At 36.5% G+C, this 20,100-nt stretch overlaps 1 protein-coding gene across 1 annotated transcript; it reads left to right on the top strand.

The window, feature by feature from the left end:
• Window positions 1-206: 206 nt before the first annotated feature.
• Window positions 207-18,943, top strand: LOC110543626 (vomeronasal type-2 receptor 116-like). Its single transcript, XM_060366244.1, has 6 exons — window positions 207-418; window positions 9,925-10,216; window positions 11,133-11,939; window positions 13,498-13,713; window positions 14,586-14,709; window positions 18,015-18,943. Exons 1-6 carry the CDS (start codon window positions 207-209, stop codon window positions 18,941-18,943), a joined length of 2,580 nt encoding a protein of 859 aa, XP_060222227.1.
• Window positions 18,944-20,100: the final 1,157 nt, after the last annotated feature.

The following is a 20,100-nucleotide window of genomic DNA, read 5'->3' as shown; positions in this document are numbered from 1 at the left end:
TTTTGACCTAAGTAAATGGGCTCAGATGGAAAAGTCAATGGAAGAAATAGTTTCCAAATTCCCAGTGGCAGGGGATAAGAAAACAGCAAAGATTAGGAATGATTAGTGTGAGAGTCTCACTCAACAACAGTGTTGCAAACACATGAACCAAGCATATATCTTGCATTCTGTGTGATCTGCATCAAGCAGACACATGTATTAGTGGGATGTTCTCCTTGATTTTTATTCTCTGGCTCTTGCAGATTCCCAGTCTTGTCTGTGCCTTTAACAACAATCAATGCTATTACCAAATAAAAGAAGATTTTCACCGTGAAGGAGATGTGGTGATTGGTGCATTTTTCCCTGTTCATACTTATTACACCATCCAAGAAATCCCACATTCCCATCTAATAGGTTATTATGAGGACTATTACCTACAGTAAGTACAGTTATTCAGTTTTGGAATTCAGAATTCTTATGACTTAGGGGGAATAGCTATTAAAAAATCTTACATATTCCTTATGGTTTTTACTGTGACAATTTCTATTTTACAGTTTCCAAATCTTGTCAATTTTGTTTTTTTTTTTTTTTTTTTTTTTTGGCCTCTATTCCTCTCCAAAAGGGAAATAAAATGGAAAATGTGATTTTCTTCATGTTAGTTTCCTCATTTGATTGCTAAGTGTAACCTCTCACATGCTTCTAATGCCACAAAGTATAAATGGTTTTCAGTGCTATGCTTTCACAGAAAGGATTCTTTCATTTAAGCCTGACTTTGTTGATCAGGGAATGAGGTCACTAAATGCAGAGACTCCTGAGTGTTCATTGTCTTGCTTGTGTGAAGAAGCTGTCTTGTTTTACCTGCCACTGAACCAGACTTAAGAATATCACCGCCAAAATTCATGTATACTGCTGTGTTCTACAAATGTCCTTTATGTCATGTTTTTGTGTAAGTGTGTGTTTGCTAATTTGCTTTTTAGTTCTCAGGCAGATTTCCAGAGTTTTCCTGATTTTTCTATCTCTTTGAAGTATTTTATCTCAGTTTTATAGATGTGTTTTTGACTGTGAGAGTGTCAACATGGGGCTATTTTTTATCTTTTGTGAAATATGCAAGAATACCATGCCTGTAAGGACACACGGTCTCAATAGATTTCAGTATTATGACTTCTGAGAAAGGATGCTGTAATTTAAGCCTGACACTGATGCTCATGGAGTTTCTAAAAACTTGAAGTATTGTGATATTTAGATGTGTTCCCCAAGACATAGTGACTGTGAGGGAGTCAACTTTCAACTGTTTCTTAGCTTGTATAAAATATGCCAGATTAATAGATAGTGTCAAACAGGTCTTGCTGAATTAGAGAGAAATATTCTTATATGTTTCTTAATAATTAAAATAATTCAGAACTTCCTTTCCTGTGCAGACATTATATCTGTATTGATCCAAAAAGTAAGGATCTGAAATACAGCAATAAGACTGTTAAATCCCTTTGAACAAATAAGAATATGAGTTCAGAGTCAACAAGTAGAAAATGAACAAAGGAAATATACATGTGAAAGTGAATTATGCTCAGTTTGTCAATACTATATGTTTGTTAAGGACTTGGTATGGTAGTAAGTCATTAAATGATAGACATTGGAGGAGAAAAACTGTTTAAATATTAAAGGCCATTAAATATTTTGTTACCTTGACAGAATTTTTTTTTTGAAAATTTGAAACAGGAAAGATAGCTGTTTAAGATGAAATATTTCATGGTAGTTCTAATTTCTTAGGGAATCCTATTATGTCTCAAATAAAATCACAAAATTTCTCATTTGTATAACAGATGTGGTTGTTGGGTAAGTCATCTTCTACTTCATCATAATTATGGCTCCATATTTCTTCTGCCGGTTTTTTCCTCAATTCAGGTACCAATGTGCATTGTTTTGTGTTTCCCTGTATTTTGTGCAGCATCAAGCCCATTGCTGTGAATACTATACTTTCAGTTACTTAATATCTGGGTTTAATAGTTATTTAATATTTAATATCTGGATTCTTCATCATAAACAAGAAGATTGTGATCTCTCAAAATATTTAACTTGTTATTAAGTCAGAAAAAAAAACAAAATTCATTTAGTCTATCATAATAGCATAGGTGCCAAGTGAGTACTTGTTGCATAGAGTGTTGAAGAAATGCATATTTGCTTCCGATGAGTATAGGATTATTCTAAATGAAAAGTGGCTTGTTCCATTTTCAGATTCATCTAACATTATTTTTTTCAAATTTATTATAGCATTCAGTATTTCTGTTTGTGTGTGTTGTGTGTGTGTGTGTCTGTGTGTGTGTGTGCTTTTGATCCAACTCAAACTTGCTGGTAAAAATAGAGCCCAACTGTAGGAACAAATTTCCTCATCCCACAACTGTGTGTGCTGAGATTAAACTCAGCCCCTCAGATCCAAAAGCAGGATCCTGCACTGGCTAAGCCACTTTATTAGCCAGTATGTTAAATCCTTTTATTGATCTAGTTCATATCTTTCCAAATGTAAGAAATAATTTCCTCTTGGTGATTATGAGGGTGAATTCTTTTCCTTTACATGAATTACAAAATGGTTTTAAACTTATATGCAAAAGTATATTTCATCAATGTACATTCAATTATTCTGTTTTATTAAAACCGATGCATCACCAAAATTTATTTCTTGACAATTTGCATTTTATTAAATGCAACAGTCTATTGACTTTGTATTTTACTATAGTTATGTGTAATTATGAACAATTTTCCATATTAAAATACAAAAATATCTCCTGGCAGATTATTCTAAAATATTTTGCATTGTAATATATTTTTAAATATATTTGATTTTTTGATATTCATTATTGAAAGTACATGAAATTCCACTTTGACTAAGATTTATCAGTATTTTGTTAATGGTAATTATGAAAACTCTAATATAATTATCAACAGGAGAAAGATTTAAATATAAACATATACACTAAAACAAATGTGGACTACATTTGTAGCAGGAAGGACTGGAAAAAGCTCTAAAATATTCCATTGTTAACTTTCTAGACTAGTTCTCATTTAGTTCTAGTTCTCTGGATTCTCTTTACCATGTCTTCTTTTATGTATATCAGCAGAGAATATGGTTCCACTCCTAACTGTATTTTGATCCCAACTTGGCATTATAATTCATCTCCCTCTTTCCTTGAATTTCAGTAATATGTTTTTTCAGTGCACAGAGCTAGACTGGGTTTTGAGTGTTCCATAAATTCCTTTGTGGCATTCTTTTTACTTACATTTACTTGAAAATTCCTTCATTGTTGTCTACTCTTTTGTAGCGACTGAACTTGGTTCATCTCTAGTATGTGATTTACATTGGCACTCAGGTCTTGTTGGTTAGCTCTATTTTCCTCAGTGTGTTTTGTAAGGAATATATAATCTGAAGAGTTATATTCCAGCAAAGCCATAAATACAAACACAAGCAGCTCAGTAGCAACACACCAACATTTCTGGTATAGTGTGCTTGGCAAGGCCTCACTGAGGTAAGTACTTCTGGCTCTCCTTTGTCTGCACTACAGGGATTCTTTCACCATTCATCTCGGACTGTCATGTATAGAGACAGATGTGTGTATCCAACTATAATATTCACATTCAGCAATAACTCAGACCTTTGTGCATTTTCTGTGAAATCAATTCTAAGTTAGGAATCCATACAAAATTGAATAATATGTTTGACCTTTATCTATTTTAATTGAATAAATAGTTGGTGATATTTTCTATGATTTTTGCAAATGTTAGATGCTGCAGAAAATGTATAAAAGGCATTTCTAAAATTAAAGACAATTTCAAGTGATTTGTCTATATATCCTGGTGTTATTATCCTTCTTATTACAATATTATTAAGTTTTGTTCATTAAAATTGTTTTTTTTTTCTGAGCATTCACAATCTTATATTCTAATTTTAAATTAACTTTAACAATTTCTTAACATTTTCACTTGGCCTAAGAAGCCCATAAGAAGACTATCAGTGGACTTGGGGAGGGGCATGCATGAAGAAGAAAGTGGGAGGTTAGGATCGGGAGGGGAGGAGGGTGGGGGTTATGGGGGGGGATACAAAGTGAATAAAGTGTAATTAATTTAAAAAATAAAATGAAATGAAAAAAAAAAAAAAAGAAGACCAACAAAGCCAAGAAATCTGGCCCCTGGAGGGGGCTGCAGTGACTGATGCACCAATCAAGGACCATGCATGGAGAGGACCTAGAGACCCTGCTCATATTAGCTTATAGGCAGATCAGTTTCTACATGGGTTCCCTAGTAAGGGGCAGGGGCAGTTTACGACATAAACTATGTTGCCCATTCTTTGGTCACTTCCCCTCTGGTTGGGGGTCCTTGCTAGGCCACAGAGGAAGAAGATACAGGCAATCCTATTGAGACTTTATAGGCTAGGGTTAGATGGTAGGGGATGGTGTCTCTCCCTTTCTGAGGAATAGGGGAAGGATGTAGGGTGGAAGACAGAGGGAGGGTGGGACCTGGAGGAGATAAGAGATGGGGTAAAATCAGGATGTAATGTGAATAGATTATAAAAAAATGAATTTAAGTTAAAAATATGTAGATACTTTACATGTATAAAAAATGAATTTTTATCCAATATGTAAGATGTAAGAATCAAATTCACTGTAGTAAGAAATGTCATATAATCAGAATACAGTATTTTGTTCATCTTTTCACAATGTGGCTCATTGGGTGTGTCCACCATTCTTATTATTAACTTCCTTTTTTCTTTCAATTGGTCTTTCTTTCTTTGAATGCTGTCCAGGACCTGAGAGTCGTTTTTGTGATGCTGAGAGATGCTCTATTTTATTTAAGTCCAACCTTCCTGTGACTGCTAGTCCATCATATATCTGAGATCATAGCCTGCTTAACCAAGCCCCATGGCTTTAATCATCTTCCGGTCCATTTTCCACTGGGCAGTTGTTCATTTTGAAAGCTGTCTTTCTCTTGAATTTTTCTGGTAAACTCTACCAAAATTGTGTTCATTCTTTAAAAACCTTTTCAGTCTGTATTTTGTTACTTGTATATATATATATATTTTTTTTTCTAGGCTGACTATTTTGTAGGGGATAACCAAATGCTCTTCCATATGGAAGAATGTTATATCTTGGGCAGATTATTTTACAGAATTTCTTAGTTAGCTACACTTTTTTATGTGTAGCTTTGAGTCTTCCTGGGCAATTACAACAAGTCCAATAAATTTAATAAGAGAAAGGAGGTGCATAAGGTCCGGCACAGCTAAAAGAGGAGGGGTGCAATAGTATTATCTTATGTTATGATATGGTATGGTATGGTATGGTATGGTATGGTATGGTATGGTATGGTATAATTACATTGTATTGCCTTATATTGTATTATATTATATGCTCCAAATTATATTATAATCTCAAAAGGGAAAATAATAAAACTATTTTTCATATTCAAAAGTATATACTATATACTATTGGCATTCAAAACAGATGTCAAAAAAAGATTGACCAAATCTTTGAGATTAAAGTATCTCCTTATGATTGCTTTGTGATTGGAAATTTTGAGCTGTTCTAATTTGCTTCCTGTAAGACAAGTAATAGTGATTGTTATCTCTAGTATATTCACACATGTAAGAATTGTCAAAAATTATATATATATACACATATATATCTTCATTTTATGTAGACATACATTTAAATATAAAGTGTTTATAGATGATAAAATGTCACATTTGTATTATTCCATACAGACAATCATTTTTCTAATTAATTCTTTTCCAGTGAACAACATATTTTGCAAAATTGTTTTTGGTCTACTTTCTTTTAAAGAATAATGTTTACAAATTTTGATAATTTTTATTGTCAAATAACTTTATTAATCTATCAAATACAAAATAAATTTATTTTCAAAACAAATACATGCATTCAAAAATAACCGTGTAATAAATCTCCTACATATATACAAATATGTAGCATAAGCAATGAGCACATAACCCAGCTGCCAAGTTTTGATCTTGTTTTTCTGTTTACATTTCAATATCTCATTTCCTCCTTTTCATATTATTTTCACTACTAAGACTATTATTTATTCATTTACTTGTGTATGTGTGTGTTATGTGACTGTATGACCATTTTATGGTTATGACCAAAAAGGCCAGCAAAGGTGTTGAATCCTCTGGAGACATAGTTTTGGATAGGTGCAAACTGGCTAATGGGATTGTTAGTATGATTTCTGAGTTCTCTGGAAAGAAACATTCTTAAATGATGAACCAGTTTTCCTGCCACACCTCATTATGTTGTCATTCAAAATTTAAGCACAATAAAATATAGATACATTTATAAAGAATTGGTTATATTCACCAATTCTCCCATCTAGATCTATACTCACCTTTTCTGTCTTCATCTATATACCTGCCCAATTTTAAATTTAATTCTTTCTCTCCAGTCAAGTCAAATTGTCTTGCTCAAGTATTATGAGGCTGGAACCATCCTAAAATATGATTGGCTTAGCAAGGGTCAAATGATTGAAGAAAACTGACTCTTCCTTTCCCACAGTTATCAAGTTCTAACTGTGGTGTTTTGAATAGAAGTAACTGGCACAGACTCATGTGTTTGAATGCTTTGTCCATAGTGAGTGGCATTATTAGACAGTGTAGCCTTCTTAGAGTAGGTGTGGTCTTGCTGGAGAAAGTATGTCACTGTTCGTTGGGCTTAGAGGTCTAAGGAGGTCAGGTCTGGCCAGTGTGTCTCAGTCTTCTGTGTGTCATTCAGGATGTAAAATTAGCATCTTCTTCTCCAAGAGCACGTGTGCCTGTCTTTTGCCAAGCTTGGCCCCAATGATAATAATCAACTGAACCTCAGAAACTAAGCTAGCCACAATGAAATGTTTTTCCTTATGAGAGTAACCATGGTCATTGTGTATCTTCACAAGAAAACCATAAAAAATATCCTCTTTGCCCCTGGTGTGAATTTGTATCTAACTCTACTGTCTGGGCTGGTATTTTGTCTCGCTTGAGAATGAACAGGTTTTTACATGTTGTTACCTTACCATGAGATCATAGTTATATCTTCCCCTTTGTGTCTAGGGAACATTCATAGCGGTTACTCATAGTCTTCCTTCTTAAAATCTTTCCACTGCTCTTCAGCTAAGATGTTTAAGCCTTGTGAAAGAAGAACAATTTACACAATAGTACCTTAATGAAGCCTTTAGTGTGATCAACACATTTTGACACTGAAATAAAATCAGACTCTTCTGTGAGTGTGGATTTGGGACCTTTCAGAGTAAAAGGTATTTTCGTCACATAATTTATTATTATACAGGTGAAGAGGTGGTTAAAAAAGGAGAATACTGTAAGTGCAAATGTGAAAATCTCAGTTTAAACTCCCAAAAAGATGCTATCTTTTTTCCATTGTATGGTTTTGGCATCTTTCTCAAAAATCAGCCGTCCATAAGTGTGTGGGTTTATTTCTGGGTCTTCTATTTGGTTCCATTGATCCACCAGTCAGTTTCTATGCCAGTACCATGCATAGTACTGTTTTACCACTGTTGCTCTATAGTACAGCTTGAGATCAGGAATTGAGATCCATTCAGAAGATCTTTTATTGTAGAGCATTGTTTTAGCAATTCTGTGTTCATTGTTATTCCATATGAAGTTGAGAATTTTTCTGTCAAGACCTGTAAAGAATTGTGTTGATAATTTGATGGGAATTGCATCGAATCTGTAGATTGCTTTTGGTAAGATGGCCATTTTTACTATGTTAATCCTGCCAAGCCATGAGCATGGGAGATCTTTCCATCTTCTGATAACTTCTTCTATTTCTTTCTTCAGAAACTGGATTTTTTTTCATACACGTTTTTGACTTGCTTTGTTAGGGTTACACCAAGATACTTTATGTCCTTTGTGGCTATTGTACAGGGTGTTGTTTCTCTAACTTCTTTCTCAGCTCTCTTGTATTTTGTATACAGAAAGACTACTGATTTTTTTTTTCATTTTGTATTCAGCTCCTTTGCTGAAGATGTTGATCAGTTGTAGGAGTTCCCTGGTAAAATTTTTGGGGTCACTCATGTATACTATCGTATCATCTTAAAAACTGATATTTGACTTCTTCCTTTCCAATTTGTATCCCCATGATCTCCTTTAATTGTCTTATTGCTATTGCAAAGATTTCAAGAGCTATGTTGAAGAGATATGAAGAGAGTGGGTAGCGTTGCCTTGTCCCTGAATTCTGTGGATTGATATAAGTTTCTGTACCCTCAGTTGAGGAATGGATACAGAAATTGTGGTACATTTATACATTGGAATACTACTCAGCAATTAAAAACAAAGAAATCATGAAAATCACGGGCAAATGGTGGGAAGTAGAAAGGATCATCCTGAGTGAGGTATCCCAGTAGCAGAAGGACACACAAGGTATATACTCACTCATAATTTGATATTAGACATATATTATAGGATAAACATACTAAAATCTTTACACCTAAAGAAGCTAATCAATAAGGAGGACTCTGGGTAAGATGTACAAACCTCATTCAGAAAAGCAAAAGGGATGGACATCAGAAGAGGGAGAAAACAGGAAACAGGATAGGAGACTACCACAGAGGGCTTCTGAAAGACTCTACCCTTCAGGGTATCAAGCAGGTGCTGAGACTCATAGCCAAACTTTATTTCCTGTAGAGTTCAGGGAATCTTATGAAAGAAGGGAGAGATAGAAACACCTGGAGGGGACAGGAACACCATAAGGAGAGCAACAGAACCAAAAACTATGGACACAGGTGTGTTTTCTGAGACTGATACTCCAACAGAGACCATTCATGGATATTACCTAGGACTCTTGCACAGATGTAGCCAGTCCATGACAGCTGAGTCTCAAAGTGGCTTCTCTAGTAATGAGAACGGGAATTGTCTCTGACATGAACTCAGTGGACTACTCTTTGATCACCTCCCACTCAGGGGGATACAGCCTTACCAAGCCACAGAGGAAGAAAATGCAGCCATTTATGATGTGACCTGATAGACTAGGATCAGATGGAAGAGGAAGAGGACCTCTCCTACCAGTGGACTGGGGGAGGGGCATGAGTAGAGAAGAGGGATGGAGAGTGGGATTGGGAGGAGAAAAGGAAGGGGGCTACAGGTGGGATATAAACTGTAACTAATAAAAATAAAATATATCTTAAAAAATTCTCCCGAAAAGGATATGAATGCATGCCTGTAATTCAAAGATCACTTGAAGTGCAGGAAAAAGAAACAGAAGAATCTCTACAAGTTTGCTGTGCAGAAAACTGTGCAATGTGGTATTCTAAATAAAGGAATTGAGGAGCCAGGTATGGTGGGGATAGCCTTTATTAGGAGGACTTACCAGAGCGAGATAGGTAGGCATTTTTGTGCAAGCAAACAGGCAGGCAGGCAAGCAAGCAAGTAATTGATCAAACACATAATCAATGAAACACATAAATAAGTAATAGAAATTATTGGTGAAAAGGTGAAAAGCTAGGACTAACTCTGGAGGTTGTCCTATCTTGCATTCATACTTATAGATGTCCAAAAACTGTACACACAGGGAGAAATACATGTGCACAAGTGACCTAGACAAATATCATAAATATACAGAAGGACAAACATATAACAGGCGTCAGAGTATGTTCTTTTTAATCATATCTGAGATTTTTGGAGAAACTAATTTCTGATTTGTAGACAGAATTTTTATTGTACCTATCTATAAAAAAATAAATAAAGCATGCTTTGAGGAGCTAAGAGTAATGACTGATAATGATAAAGGATCTTGCGTAATCTTAAAAGAGTTACCCAATCTAGATCCATCCACTCAAGGTAAAAAATATTAAAATAAAATTTTCATGAAAAAATATTGAAATATAAATGTTATTAGACTAAATATGCAGATGTGTGCTCTATGTGGTCCTCCTCTTGTTTATTTTGTGCCATTTTCACAGGTATAATTTTAAGAATTACCAATTTATTCTGGCTATGGTATTTGCCATTGAGGAGATCAATGGGAACCCCAATCATTTACCCAACATATCTATTGGATTTGACTTCTACAATGTCCGATTCACTGAGCAGGAAATTCTTATGAATATCTGTATGTGGCTCACAGCACACAGAGGCAATGTTTTAGCTAATTACAATTGTAAAAAGAGAAATTTTATTGCTGCACTCACAGGAACATCTTGGACAACATCTGCTTATATTGGGACATTGCTACAACTCTTTAAATTTCCTCAGGTGAGAAAATATAAAGGATGGGACCTGGGAATCAGGCCTTTAAAAACATGTATATACTATAAGTATCTGAAAAACTAAAGGGAGAATGCTTGAATTATGCAACCATTAAAACCAGTGCCCAGAAAAGAGAAAGGAAGGTGAATTGAGTGAAGCGTATAGTATTGGTAAGACTTTCTTTTTTAAAAAGTGAAATCAGGTAGCTCCTTGAAACATATAGTATTGGTAAGACTTACTTTTTTTAAAAGATTTTAATTGAATTTTTATTTTTTATGTTAATTTCATTTTATTCACTTTGTATCCCAGTTGTAGCTCCCTCCCTCAATCCCTCCCAATCCCAACCTCCCATTTTAATCTCTTCCCATGCCCCTCTCTAAATCCACTGATGGCAGAGGTCCTCCTCAACTTCCATCTGACCCTAACTTATCAGGACTCATCAGGACTGGCTGCAATGTCCTCCACTGTGGCCTGGTAAGGCTGCTCTTCCCTCAAGAGGGGGTGGTGAAAGAGCCAGCCACGGAGTTCATGTCAGAGATAGTCCCTGTTCCCCTTACAAGGAAACCCACTTGGATACTGAGCTCCCCATGGGCTACATCTGAGCAGGGGTTCTAGGTTAAATCCATGAATGGACCTTGGTTAGAATATCATTCATGAAAAGATGATTGTGCCTAGATATATTGGTTCTGTTGCTCTACTTGTAGAGATCCTGTCCTCTCCAGGTCTTACTTCTATGTGATTCCTTGCCATCTGCCCAAAGTTTGGTTATGAGTCTCAGCATCTGCCTTCTACAAAATGGCATAAGTCGAATTTGCTTTTGAAATGGGAATGAACCTGTTTACCAACTGTTGTTATTTTCAGCTTTGGGACTATTGTAGTGTTTGATGTTAATATTCTTCCTCTTCTCTCCAATTTGGCTCAGCTTTCTTTTGGACCTTATGATCCTATCTTGAGTGACAGAGGTCAGTATTCTTCCCTCTACCAGATGGCCCCCAAGGACACATCTCTTACACTTGGCATTGTCTCTTTGCTGATTCATTTTAGTTGGTCCTGGGTTGGTCTCATCCTCCCAGATGACCACAAAGGGAATAAAATCCTATCAGATTTCAGAGATGAGATGGAGAGAAAAAGAATCTGCACAGCTTTTGTGAAGATGATCCCAAACACATGGACTTTTTATTTTAACAAACGCTGGAAATTTATTGATGAGATCCAAGAATCATCTGCAAATGTGATAATTATTCATGGTGACATTGATTCTTTACAAGGTCTGATGAGAAGTATTGGGCAAAAGTTATTGACATGGAAAGTGTGGATCATGAACTTTGAACAGGATGTTACTTCTCATGCTGATTATTTTATGTTAGACTCATTTCATGGGAGCTTCATTTTTACCCACCATTACAGGGGAAGTTTTGAGTTTACCAATTTTATTCAAACAGTTACTCCTTACAGATACCCAGAAGACATTTATCTTCCTAAAATGTGGTATTTGTTCTTCAAGTGCTCATTTTCTGAAATTGATTGTCAACTTTTGGACAACTGTCAAGCCAATGCTTCTCTGAATGTATTACCTAGACACTTATTTGATGTGTCCATGAGTGAAGAGAGCTACAATATATACAGAGCCGTGCATGCTGTGGCTCACAGTCTCCATGAGATGAGGCTTAAACAAGTACAAATGCAGCCATATGAAAACGGAAAAGAGATGGAGTTCTTCCCTTGGCAGGTAATATTCTTTCCATTGTATTTTAAGATCATCACTGGGATACATGACACTTTGCAAAGACGCTAACTTATCCATTGTAAAATTCAGCATATGTTATCCAGAATCACAGAAGTGTTTGTTTTTCTAATCTTAAGTGGAGGTGAAGACAGTCTTAAGAATGTATTGCTGAGGAATTGGATGCAAGATACCTGGAGGAAATACATTTAGTCAATATCAAGTTCATGTCAACAATATCTAGCTGTCAATTTTCTCATAATAACAGGTTCAATAAGAAAAATCAATATATTTCCTATGTATATCTCTTATAAAAGAAATAAAAGTGGACATTTAACTGAAACAATGACAGTGGTTTTGTACCTAAACAGTGCCTTTTAATTACGCTTTAGACATCAGTAATGTCATTTTACACAATGGGCTACTGAAGATATTCTGAAAGCAAATAAGTCTGGCTAGATTTTAAATTTTCTTATTCTTATTTTTTATTATTTAATCACTTTGTATCCTGGCTGTAGACCCCTCTCTCATATCCTTCCTGTCTCTTCTCCCTTGCTCTTCCTCCCCTATGTTTCTCCACTAGTTCACTAATAGAAAAGGCCTTCCTTCCATACTATTTGACCATGGCCTACCAGGTCTCATCAGAACTAGATCCTCCTTCTCTGTGGCCTAGTTAAACCACCTCACCAGGGGAAGGTGATCAAAAAGCCTGCCACTGAGTCCATGTCAGAAACGCTACCTGATGCCCTTACTAGCGTACCCACATGGAGACTGAATTGCCCACGGGCTACATCTGAGCAGGGGGATGAGGTCCTCTCTATGCATGCTCTTTGACTGATTCATCAGTCTCTCCAGGACCCCTTGAGCCCAGAATTTTAGCACTGTTGGTCTTCTTGTGGAGCTCCTGTTACCTCCAGGTCTTTTATCTCTCCCTTCCTTCATAGGATTCCCTGCACACTGCCCAAAGTTTTGCTATGAGTCTCAGCATCTGCCTTGATACCCTGATGGGTAGAGTCCTTCAGAGGTTCCCTTTGGAAGGTGCCTTTCTTGTTCTGTGTCTTCGCCTACTTCAAATGTGTATTCTGTTTACCTTTCTGAACGAGGATTAAGTATTTTCCCTATGGTCCTCCTTGTTGTTTAGCTTCTTTAGGACTATAGATTTTAGTGTCCATCCTTTATTATATGGCCAATATACACTTACAAGTGAGTATATATACCATATGTGTGTTTCTGCTTCTGGGTAACCTCACTCAGAAATATCTTTTCTATGACCATACCATCATGAACACACCTGATCTTGTCTGACTAGCTTTTAAAAATATTGTTGCATGCACGAGTCAGCAGTCATTGATCTACTATGTGAGTGTGGTTCAAAGTTTTCTCTTGAAACTGAATGCTCTTTCACAAGCCCACTAATCCAGGCTTTTATTTACTCCACATCATTTAAACTTTAATTAATGTTGACTTTTACAACAGAGATGAAAATAATAAGAGATATTCCATAGCACAGGTTCTGTTCTCCCTATTGGACACAGTGTAATATAAATTCATGAATCTCTTTCAGCTTAACGCTTTCCTGAGAGACATTCATGTGAGAGACAACATGGGTTTATATTGGAGAGAGAAGTTAAATGAAGAGTATAACATCTTTAACCTTTGGAATTTTCCAAAGGGTCTTGGACTAAAGAAGAAAATAGGAACTTTTTCTGCAAATGCTCCTCAGGGTAAACAGTTATCTTTATCTGAGCAGATGATACAATGGCCAGAAATATTTTCAGAGGTGGGTTATATATTATGTCAAAGCTTTAAGTTCAAGTTGATAATAAAATTATGATTCTTGAAATAATGACACTTGTTGTCTGACCAAAGGAACATCACTCTCCAATTGCCAGCATAAAAAACCATGAAATAATTATTAGCATAAGGGGTTTTTCCCTTCCTTGGTTCAGATCAATGGAAGTATCCGGTGTTAAATGTATCAAAAAATTCTCTCATATAAGGGTTAGTTTATTCAACTTGACACAAATATGGGACACTTTTCAGCAGGGTTTTACTGTCTTCAAAATGTCTCTAGGTTGATCTGACTGAGAAAAATCTCTCATTTCGTGTTAACATTATGAAATAATAAAATTACTTTTTGTTGCTTTTATTAAACACCATAACCAAAAGTGACTTTGGGAACAAAGAATATATTTTCGCTCATGTTTCCAGAGTTATGGGAGTCCACTATGGATGGCTGCATGACAGCAAGGGGAAACAGGCATGGAAGCAGGCATGGAAGCAGAGATAGAGTTTATCTGTTCACACACATTTACAGTAAGCAAAATGTTGGAAGTAATGCCGCTCAATGCAGTAGTTACTAAATACAAAGACCATATCAGTCTGGAGGAACTTATGCCTTTCTATATCTTCTTTCCCAGTGACCTACTTTTCTTAAATGTGTCCCAAACTCATTAAGCTTCCAAATTCTCCAACACTGTGATAATACTCATGTTAATATTTTAAAAGGTTTGCTTCAGACGGACATCATATTTCTAAATATTTTTCTATATTCATAACAATACTGAAAATCCTTTGCATAATATTAAAAAACCTCTAGTGCGATTTTTCTAGAACTGTAAATATTAGACAATGTTCTCTTATTCTTCTTAGATTCCTAAGTCCGTGTGCAGTGAGAGTTGTGGGCCTGGATTCAGGAAAGCAACTCTGGAGGGCAAGGCTGTTTGCTGTTATAACTGCACTCCTTGTGCAGAGAATGAGATTTCTAATGAGACAGGTAAAGGAAGGTTTTATTGAAAGCTTTCATTTTTCTACACAGAATTCCATAATATCATGGCAAATGAAAATTATCTGACTACAATTCAGAGATAAATAGTTTCCTCCTTTTGTTTAGGAACTCAACTATCATAATTCATTACCATACCCTTGAAATAGCTCAACAGAGCAATTAAAAATCATGCTTGATTTATATATGTGATCCATTGCCAGCATTCATTTGTAGAAAAATATTTTCCCTTGTATGTAACAGTGTGTTTTATGTCACTGTCCCATTTAACACATATTAGTTAAGTATCAAAGATTGATGTTTTTCAAACTATATTTCAATCCCTTTTAATAGTTATACAAGATTCAGATGAGATGTGATGCTCATCTGCTCTTGGATGTGTGGATGTTACTTGAGGGTTGTCAAACAAACACCCTGAAAAAGAAAACTGACTATATCCCAATAGCACTCGGTTGCCAATAACCCTTTCCTTGGGGTGTCTCGATATTCCACCCTCGACTCTCTATGCAGGAATTTTGTCTGGCTTAAGCCTGCAGTCATCTATTGCATTGTCTCAAGTGCCATGAATTCATAGATTGAACTGCTCTAGGTGTACAGAAAACCCTGTTTTATCATCGTGTTGTTCAGACTGCAGGTCTGTTAGCTTTCTCTCCTCTCTTAGATAAGAATTTTACAGAACATTTTCTTTTGTTAGCAGACCCTTTAGTAGAGATCATGAGGTGTGGCATTTAGGGACCTATGAATGCCACTAGGGGAAAGTTTTGAGGATTTAAAAGCCCATGCCACATCCAGTCTCTCTTTTGTCAATAAACTCTCAATAAACTGTATGAATGTGTCTATTTATGCATTTATGTATACATATTTGTGTGTGGGCATTCATGCCCCTTTGTCACAAAGTGAGTGGCGAATGTATCCTGTGCATGCATAATAATAGTCATTCATATACCAAGACCAAATATGACTGGAATTCTGTTTAATACATATAATTTAAAACAGTACACATAATAAAATACAAAAAAAAACAATATGTAGCTTAAAGAATGGCTGACACTTTAAATTTAAAAATATTGTTGATTGAAATTTGTACAATTATTAGATACTATTTTTCTTTTTTTACTCTTTATTAATTACATTTTATTCACTTTGTATCCTCCCCTGTGGTTCTTTCCCACCTCCCATCCCAATCTCTCCCTTTTTCCACCCTCTGCATGCATGCCCCTCCACTGATAGGGGAGGACTTCTTTTTCTTCCTTCTGATCCTAGTCAATTATGTCTCATCAGGAGTGGTTGTATTGTCTTCTTCTGTGGCCTGATAATGCTGCTTCCCCCTCAGGGGGAGGTAATTAAAGAGCAGGCCAATCAGTCCAACTGAGAGACAGTCCCTGTTCCTATTACAATGGAACCCACTTGGATACTGAACTGCCATGGGCTACATCTGTGCAGGGGTGTTAGGTAATCTCCATGCATAGTCCTTAGTTGGAATATCAGTCTCAGGAAAGACCCCTGTGCTCAGATTTTTTTTCTCTTGCTGTCCTTATGAAGTTCCTGTCCTCTCCAGATCTTACTGTTTCCCACTTCTTTCCTAAGATTCCCTGCACTCTGCCCAAAGGTTGCCCATAAGTCTCAGCATCTACATTGATAGTTTACAGGGCAGAGCTTTTCAAAGGTCCTCTGTGTCAGGCTCCTGACTTGTTTCCTCTTTTCTCCTTCTTCTGATGTCCAGCCTCATTGCCTTTCTGGATAGGAATTGAGCATTTTAGCAAGAGTCCTCCCTCTTGATTAGTTTCTTTAGGTGTATAGATTTTAGTAGGTTTATCCTATATTATATGTCTATATGAGTGAGTATATACCAAGTGCATCTTTCTGCTTCTGGGATAGCTCACTCAGGATGATCTTTTTCAGATCCCAACATTTACCTGCAAATTTCATGGTTTCCTTGTTTTTTATTGCTGAGTAATATTCCATTGTGAAGATATACCACAATTTGTGCATCTATTGCTCCACTGAGGTGCATCTGGGTTTTTTCCAGCTTCTGGCTATTACAAATAAGGATGCTACAAACATGGTTGAGCAAATATCCTTATTGTGTACTTGAGAATCTTTTGGCTGTATGCCTAGGAGTGGTATAGCTGGATATTGAGGAAATGTAAATTTGTACAACCACTCTGGAAGCAATATGGTGCTTTCTCAGACAACTAGATACTATTTTTTCAAAGGAGATATGAATCCAATAGTATTAATGAAATAAAATTGAAAGTCTGGTGATGAGGTCAGGGATCAAGAAATATAGAAGTATTATGACATATTGATGATGTAACATGTAAATCAGGATGTATATTTTTATATCAAACATAACATACAAAATTTCAAGAGCAGAGTACTGTGTAACTGTTTTCTAAAGTCCTTCAATTCATCTTATATTCCAAATCCTAAATGTCATAAAATGTTCATTGGGTACCTTTTCAGCATTTACTAATTTAATAAAGTCTATTACTAAAACTCTGGCAAAGAATGAACAGAATTTGAAGCTAAAAGAATTTTAAAGAGGTAAATTGATGTATGACTTACATGTGCAAAAAGCACTATATGAAAATGAATACAAAAAAATTTCCCCCTTATGTAAATATCATAGATCAAATTCATAAAGCATATGTGACATGATGTCACAATTAATTATGATAATTTGTGAGGTGATACAAGGGCCCAGGTAGTCTTACACAGTGTAACTTAGTATTCTAGTTACTTCTAAAGGAGTCACAAAAGGCAGGAAAGAGAGGAAAGGCATTACATTTATTCAGTTTCAAACACTATAAAGAAGATAAAAGGGCTGGTGAAAAAGCTACTAGAAGTTGAAGGCAACCTGAAGATAGACATCATTTTCTTTGGGAACATAGACCTTGAAATTCTTTGTAATTTCCAACTCAGGACATCCCAAGCATATATACAACAGCAGCACTGAATGGACTTAATAGTAAGTAAAATGTAAAAAGGAAAGATAAAAAGCACATTAAGTCAGGAGTGAAAGCTAAGGGAAAGGAGGGAGTATGATGGTAGCAAAGAAAGATGGGTTGGATTAAAACCTATTATATTTGAACACAAATACTAAAGGAAATATCTAAGGAAGAAAGTGTGCGGTTGAATCTGGAATTATTCACAACTGTGGTCTCTTACTTTGTCCCTGAGGAAACAAAAGAAGATGACTTCTGTGTCAATCCTGTGAGCACGTAGTGAGTAATGTCTCAGAATAAAAGGGAGCACCTCAACATGTCCTCATGTTCATCTTCATTTCTAACCAGATGTGGATCAGTGTGTGAAGTGTCCAGAAAGCCATTATGCAAATACAAAAAAGAACCAGTGCCTCCAGAAGGCAGTGAGCTTTCTGGCTTATGAAGACCCCTTGGGAATGGCTCTCACCAGCATAGCCCTGTGCTTCTCTGCAGTCACAGTCATTGTTATTGGGGTGTTTGTGAAACACAGAGACACGCCCATTGTCAAGGCCAATAATCGAGCTCTCAGTTACATTTTGCTCATCACACTCACTTTCTGTTTCCTCTGTTCTTTGAACTTCATTGGCCAGCCCAACACAACCACCTGCATCCTGCAGCAGACAACATTTGGAGTTGCCTTTACTGTGGCTCTTGCCACTGTGTTGGCCAAAGCTATTACTGTGGTCATTGCCTTCAAGGCTACTTTTCCAGGGAGAATGGTGAGATGGCTGATGGTATCAAGGGCCACAAACTACATCATTCCTATTTGTACTCTGATCCAACTTGTTCTTTGTGGAATATGGATGGCAACCTCTCCTCCATTCATTGACCAAGATGATCATGTTGAACATGAACACATCATCATTTTGTGTAACAAGGGCTCAGCTCTTGCCTTCCACTGTGTCCTGGGATATCACTGCTTCTTGGCCTTTGGGAGTTATACCATGGCCTTCTTGTCCAGGAATCTACCTGATTCATTCAATGAATCCAAATTTCTGTCATTTAGCATGCTGGTGTTCTTCTGTGTTTGGGTCACCTTCCTCCCTGTCTACCAGAGCACTAAAGGGAAAGTCATGGTGGCTATGGAAGTTTTTGCCATCGTGGCTTCCAGTGCAGCACTTCTTGGCTTCATATTTGCCCCTAAGTGTTATATTATATTGTTGAGACCAGAAAAGAACTCACTTCACCATATCAGGGGCAAAACACATTCTAGAAAGCATAAGTCTCACAAAACATAGTTCAAGAAATAAATTTAACTTCTATGATAACCACATAATATAAAATTTGAATTCATATCCGATAACACTCAAAACATGTGTTATGCACTTATGATAGGGGAGGTTCTCCTCTCCTTTCTGATCTTAGTCTATCAGTTCTCATCAAAAGTGGCTGCATTGTCCTCTACTGTGGCCTGGTAAGGCTGCTCCCCCCTCAGGGGGAGGTGATCAAAGAGCAGGCCAATCAGATTATGTCAGAGGCAGTCCCTCTTCCCATTACTATGTAACCCACTTGGACACTGAACTGCCATTGGCTACATCTGTTCAGGGGTTCTAGGTTATCTCCATGAATAGTCCTTGGTTGGAGTATGAGACTCTGGGGAGTTCCCTATGTTCAAATTTTCTTGATAGATTCCATTTACCAAAATTAAGTAAAGATCAGGTAAATAGATTGAATAATCCTGTATCCCTCAAGGAAATGAACAGGTTAAGTTAGTCCTGATATAGTTAGCCTGAGTAGAACTCCATTTTAAAATAAAGAGCCATCTTGACTGGGAGCTGAATTCAGGTACCAGGAAATATCACAGATTGTACACCTGGCAGAGAACAAAGTTAACTCTTTTAGCAACAGCCTCCAGGAAATAATACAGAATAAATGATGCATAAAAAATAGAGACAAACTCCCTGGCAATAATCAATGGGAATCTGTTGGAAATCAGGTGGGAAAATTCTCCCCAATGTTTCAGATATGGTTTAGAAAAATAGCCCTTATGATTACATGCCTTATCCATTGTGATTGTGTGCCTCAGAAAAGATCACCCTGCCCTGCTAAACTTCACCCAATTCACGCCAAGATTTGTGCCCCTCTTTTTGCTGTCATGGAAACACCCTGCTCACAGACTTTTCCTTTAAAAATCCTCTTCACTCAGAGCTCGGAGTCCCATTTCTCTAAAGCTGTGTCCGTGAGACTTGGGTCTCAAGTTCGATTGCTCTCATAATAAAGCTGTCTTGCTATTGCATCAAGTCAACTCCTAGTGGTCTCTGAGGGTCCCGTGAACCTGACATTGCAGAAATAGAAACAGTCATCAAACATCTCCTTTCAAAAAAACAAAATCCCAGAGTCAGACGTTTTCAGCACAGAATTTTGCCAGACCTTCAGAGAAGAACTAACTCCAATT

The sequence above is a fragment of the Meriones unguiculatus genome, chromosome 14 (assembly GCF_030254825.1).
Source record: "Meriones unguiculatus strain TT.TT164.6M chromosome 14, Bangor_MerUng_6.1, whole genome shotgun sequence".
In the NCBI taxonomy this organism is placed as follows: Eukaryota; Metazoa; Chordata; class Mammalia; order Rodentia; family Muridae; genus Meriones; species Meriones unguiculatus.
This window is presented reverse-complemented; position numbering and strand designations above follow the sequence as displayed.

What these genes read in the sequence shown, in the direction of transcription:
- LOC110543626 (XM_060366244.1), top strand. Translation starts at nt 207, where the DNA reads ATGTTCTCCTTGATTTTTATTCTCTGGCTCTTGCAGATTCCCAGTCTT. An exon ending in TATGAGGACTATTACCTACA is followed by an intron (nt 419 to 9,924) that starts GTAAGTACAGTT and finishes CCATTTTCACAG; the next exon opens with GTATAATTTTAAGAATTACC. An exon ending in GGCCAGAAATATTTTCAGAG is followed by an intron (nt 13,714 to 14,585) that starts GTGGGTTATATA and finishes TATTCTTCTTAG; the next exon opens with ATTCCTAAGTCCGTGTGCAG.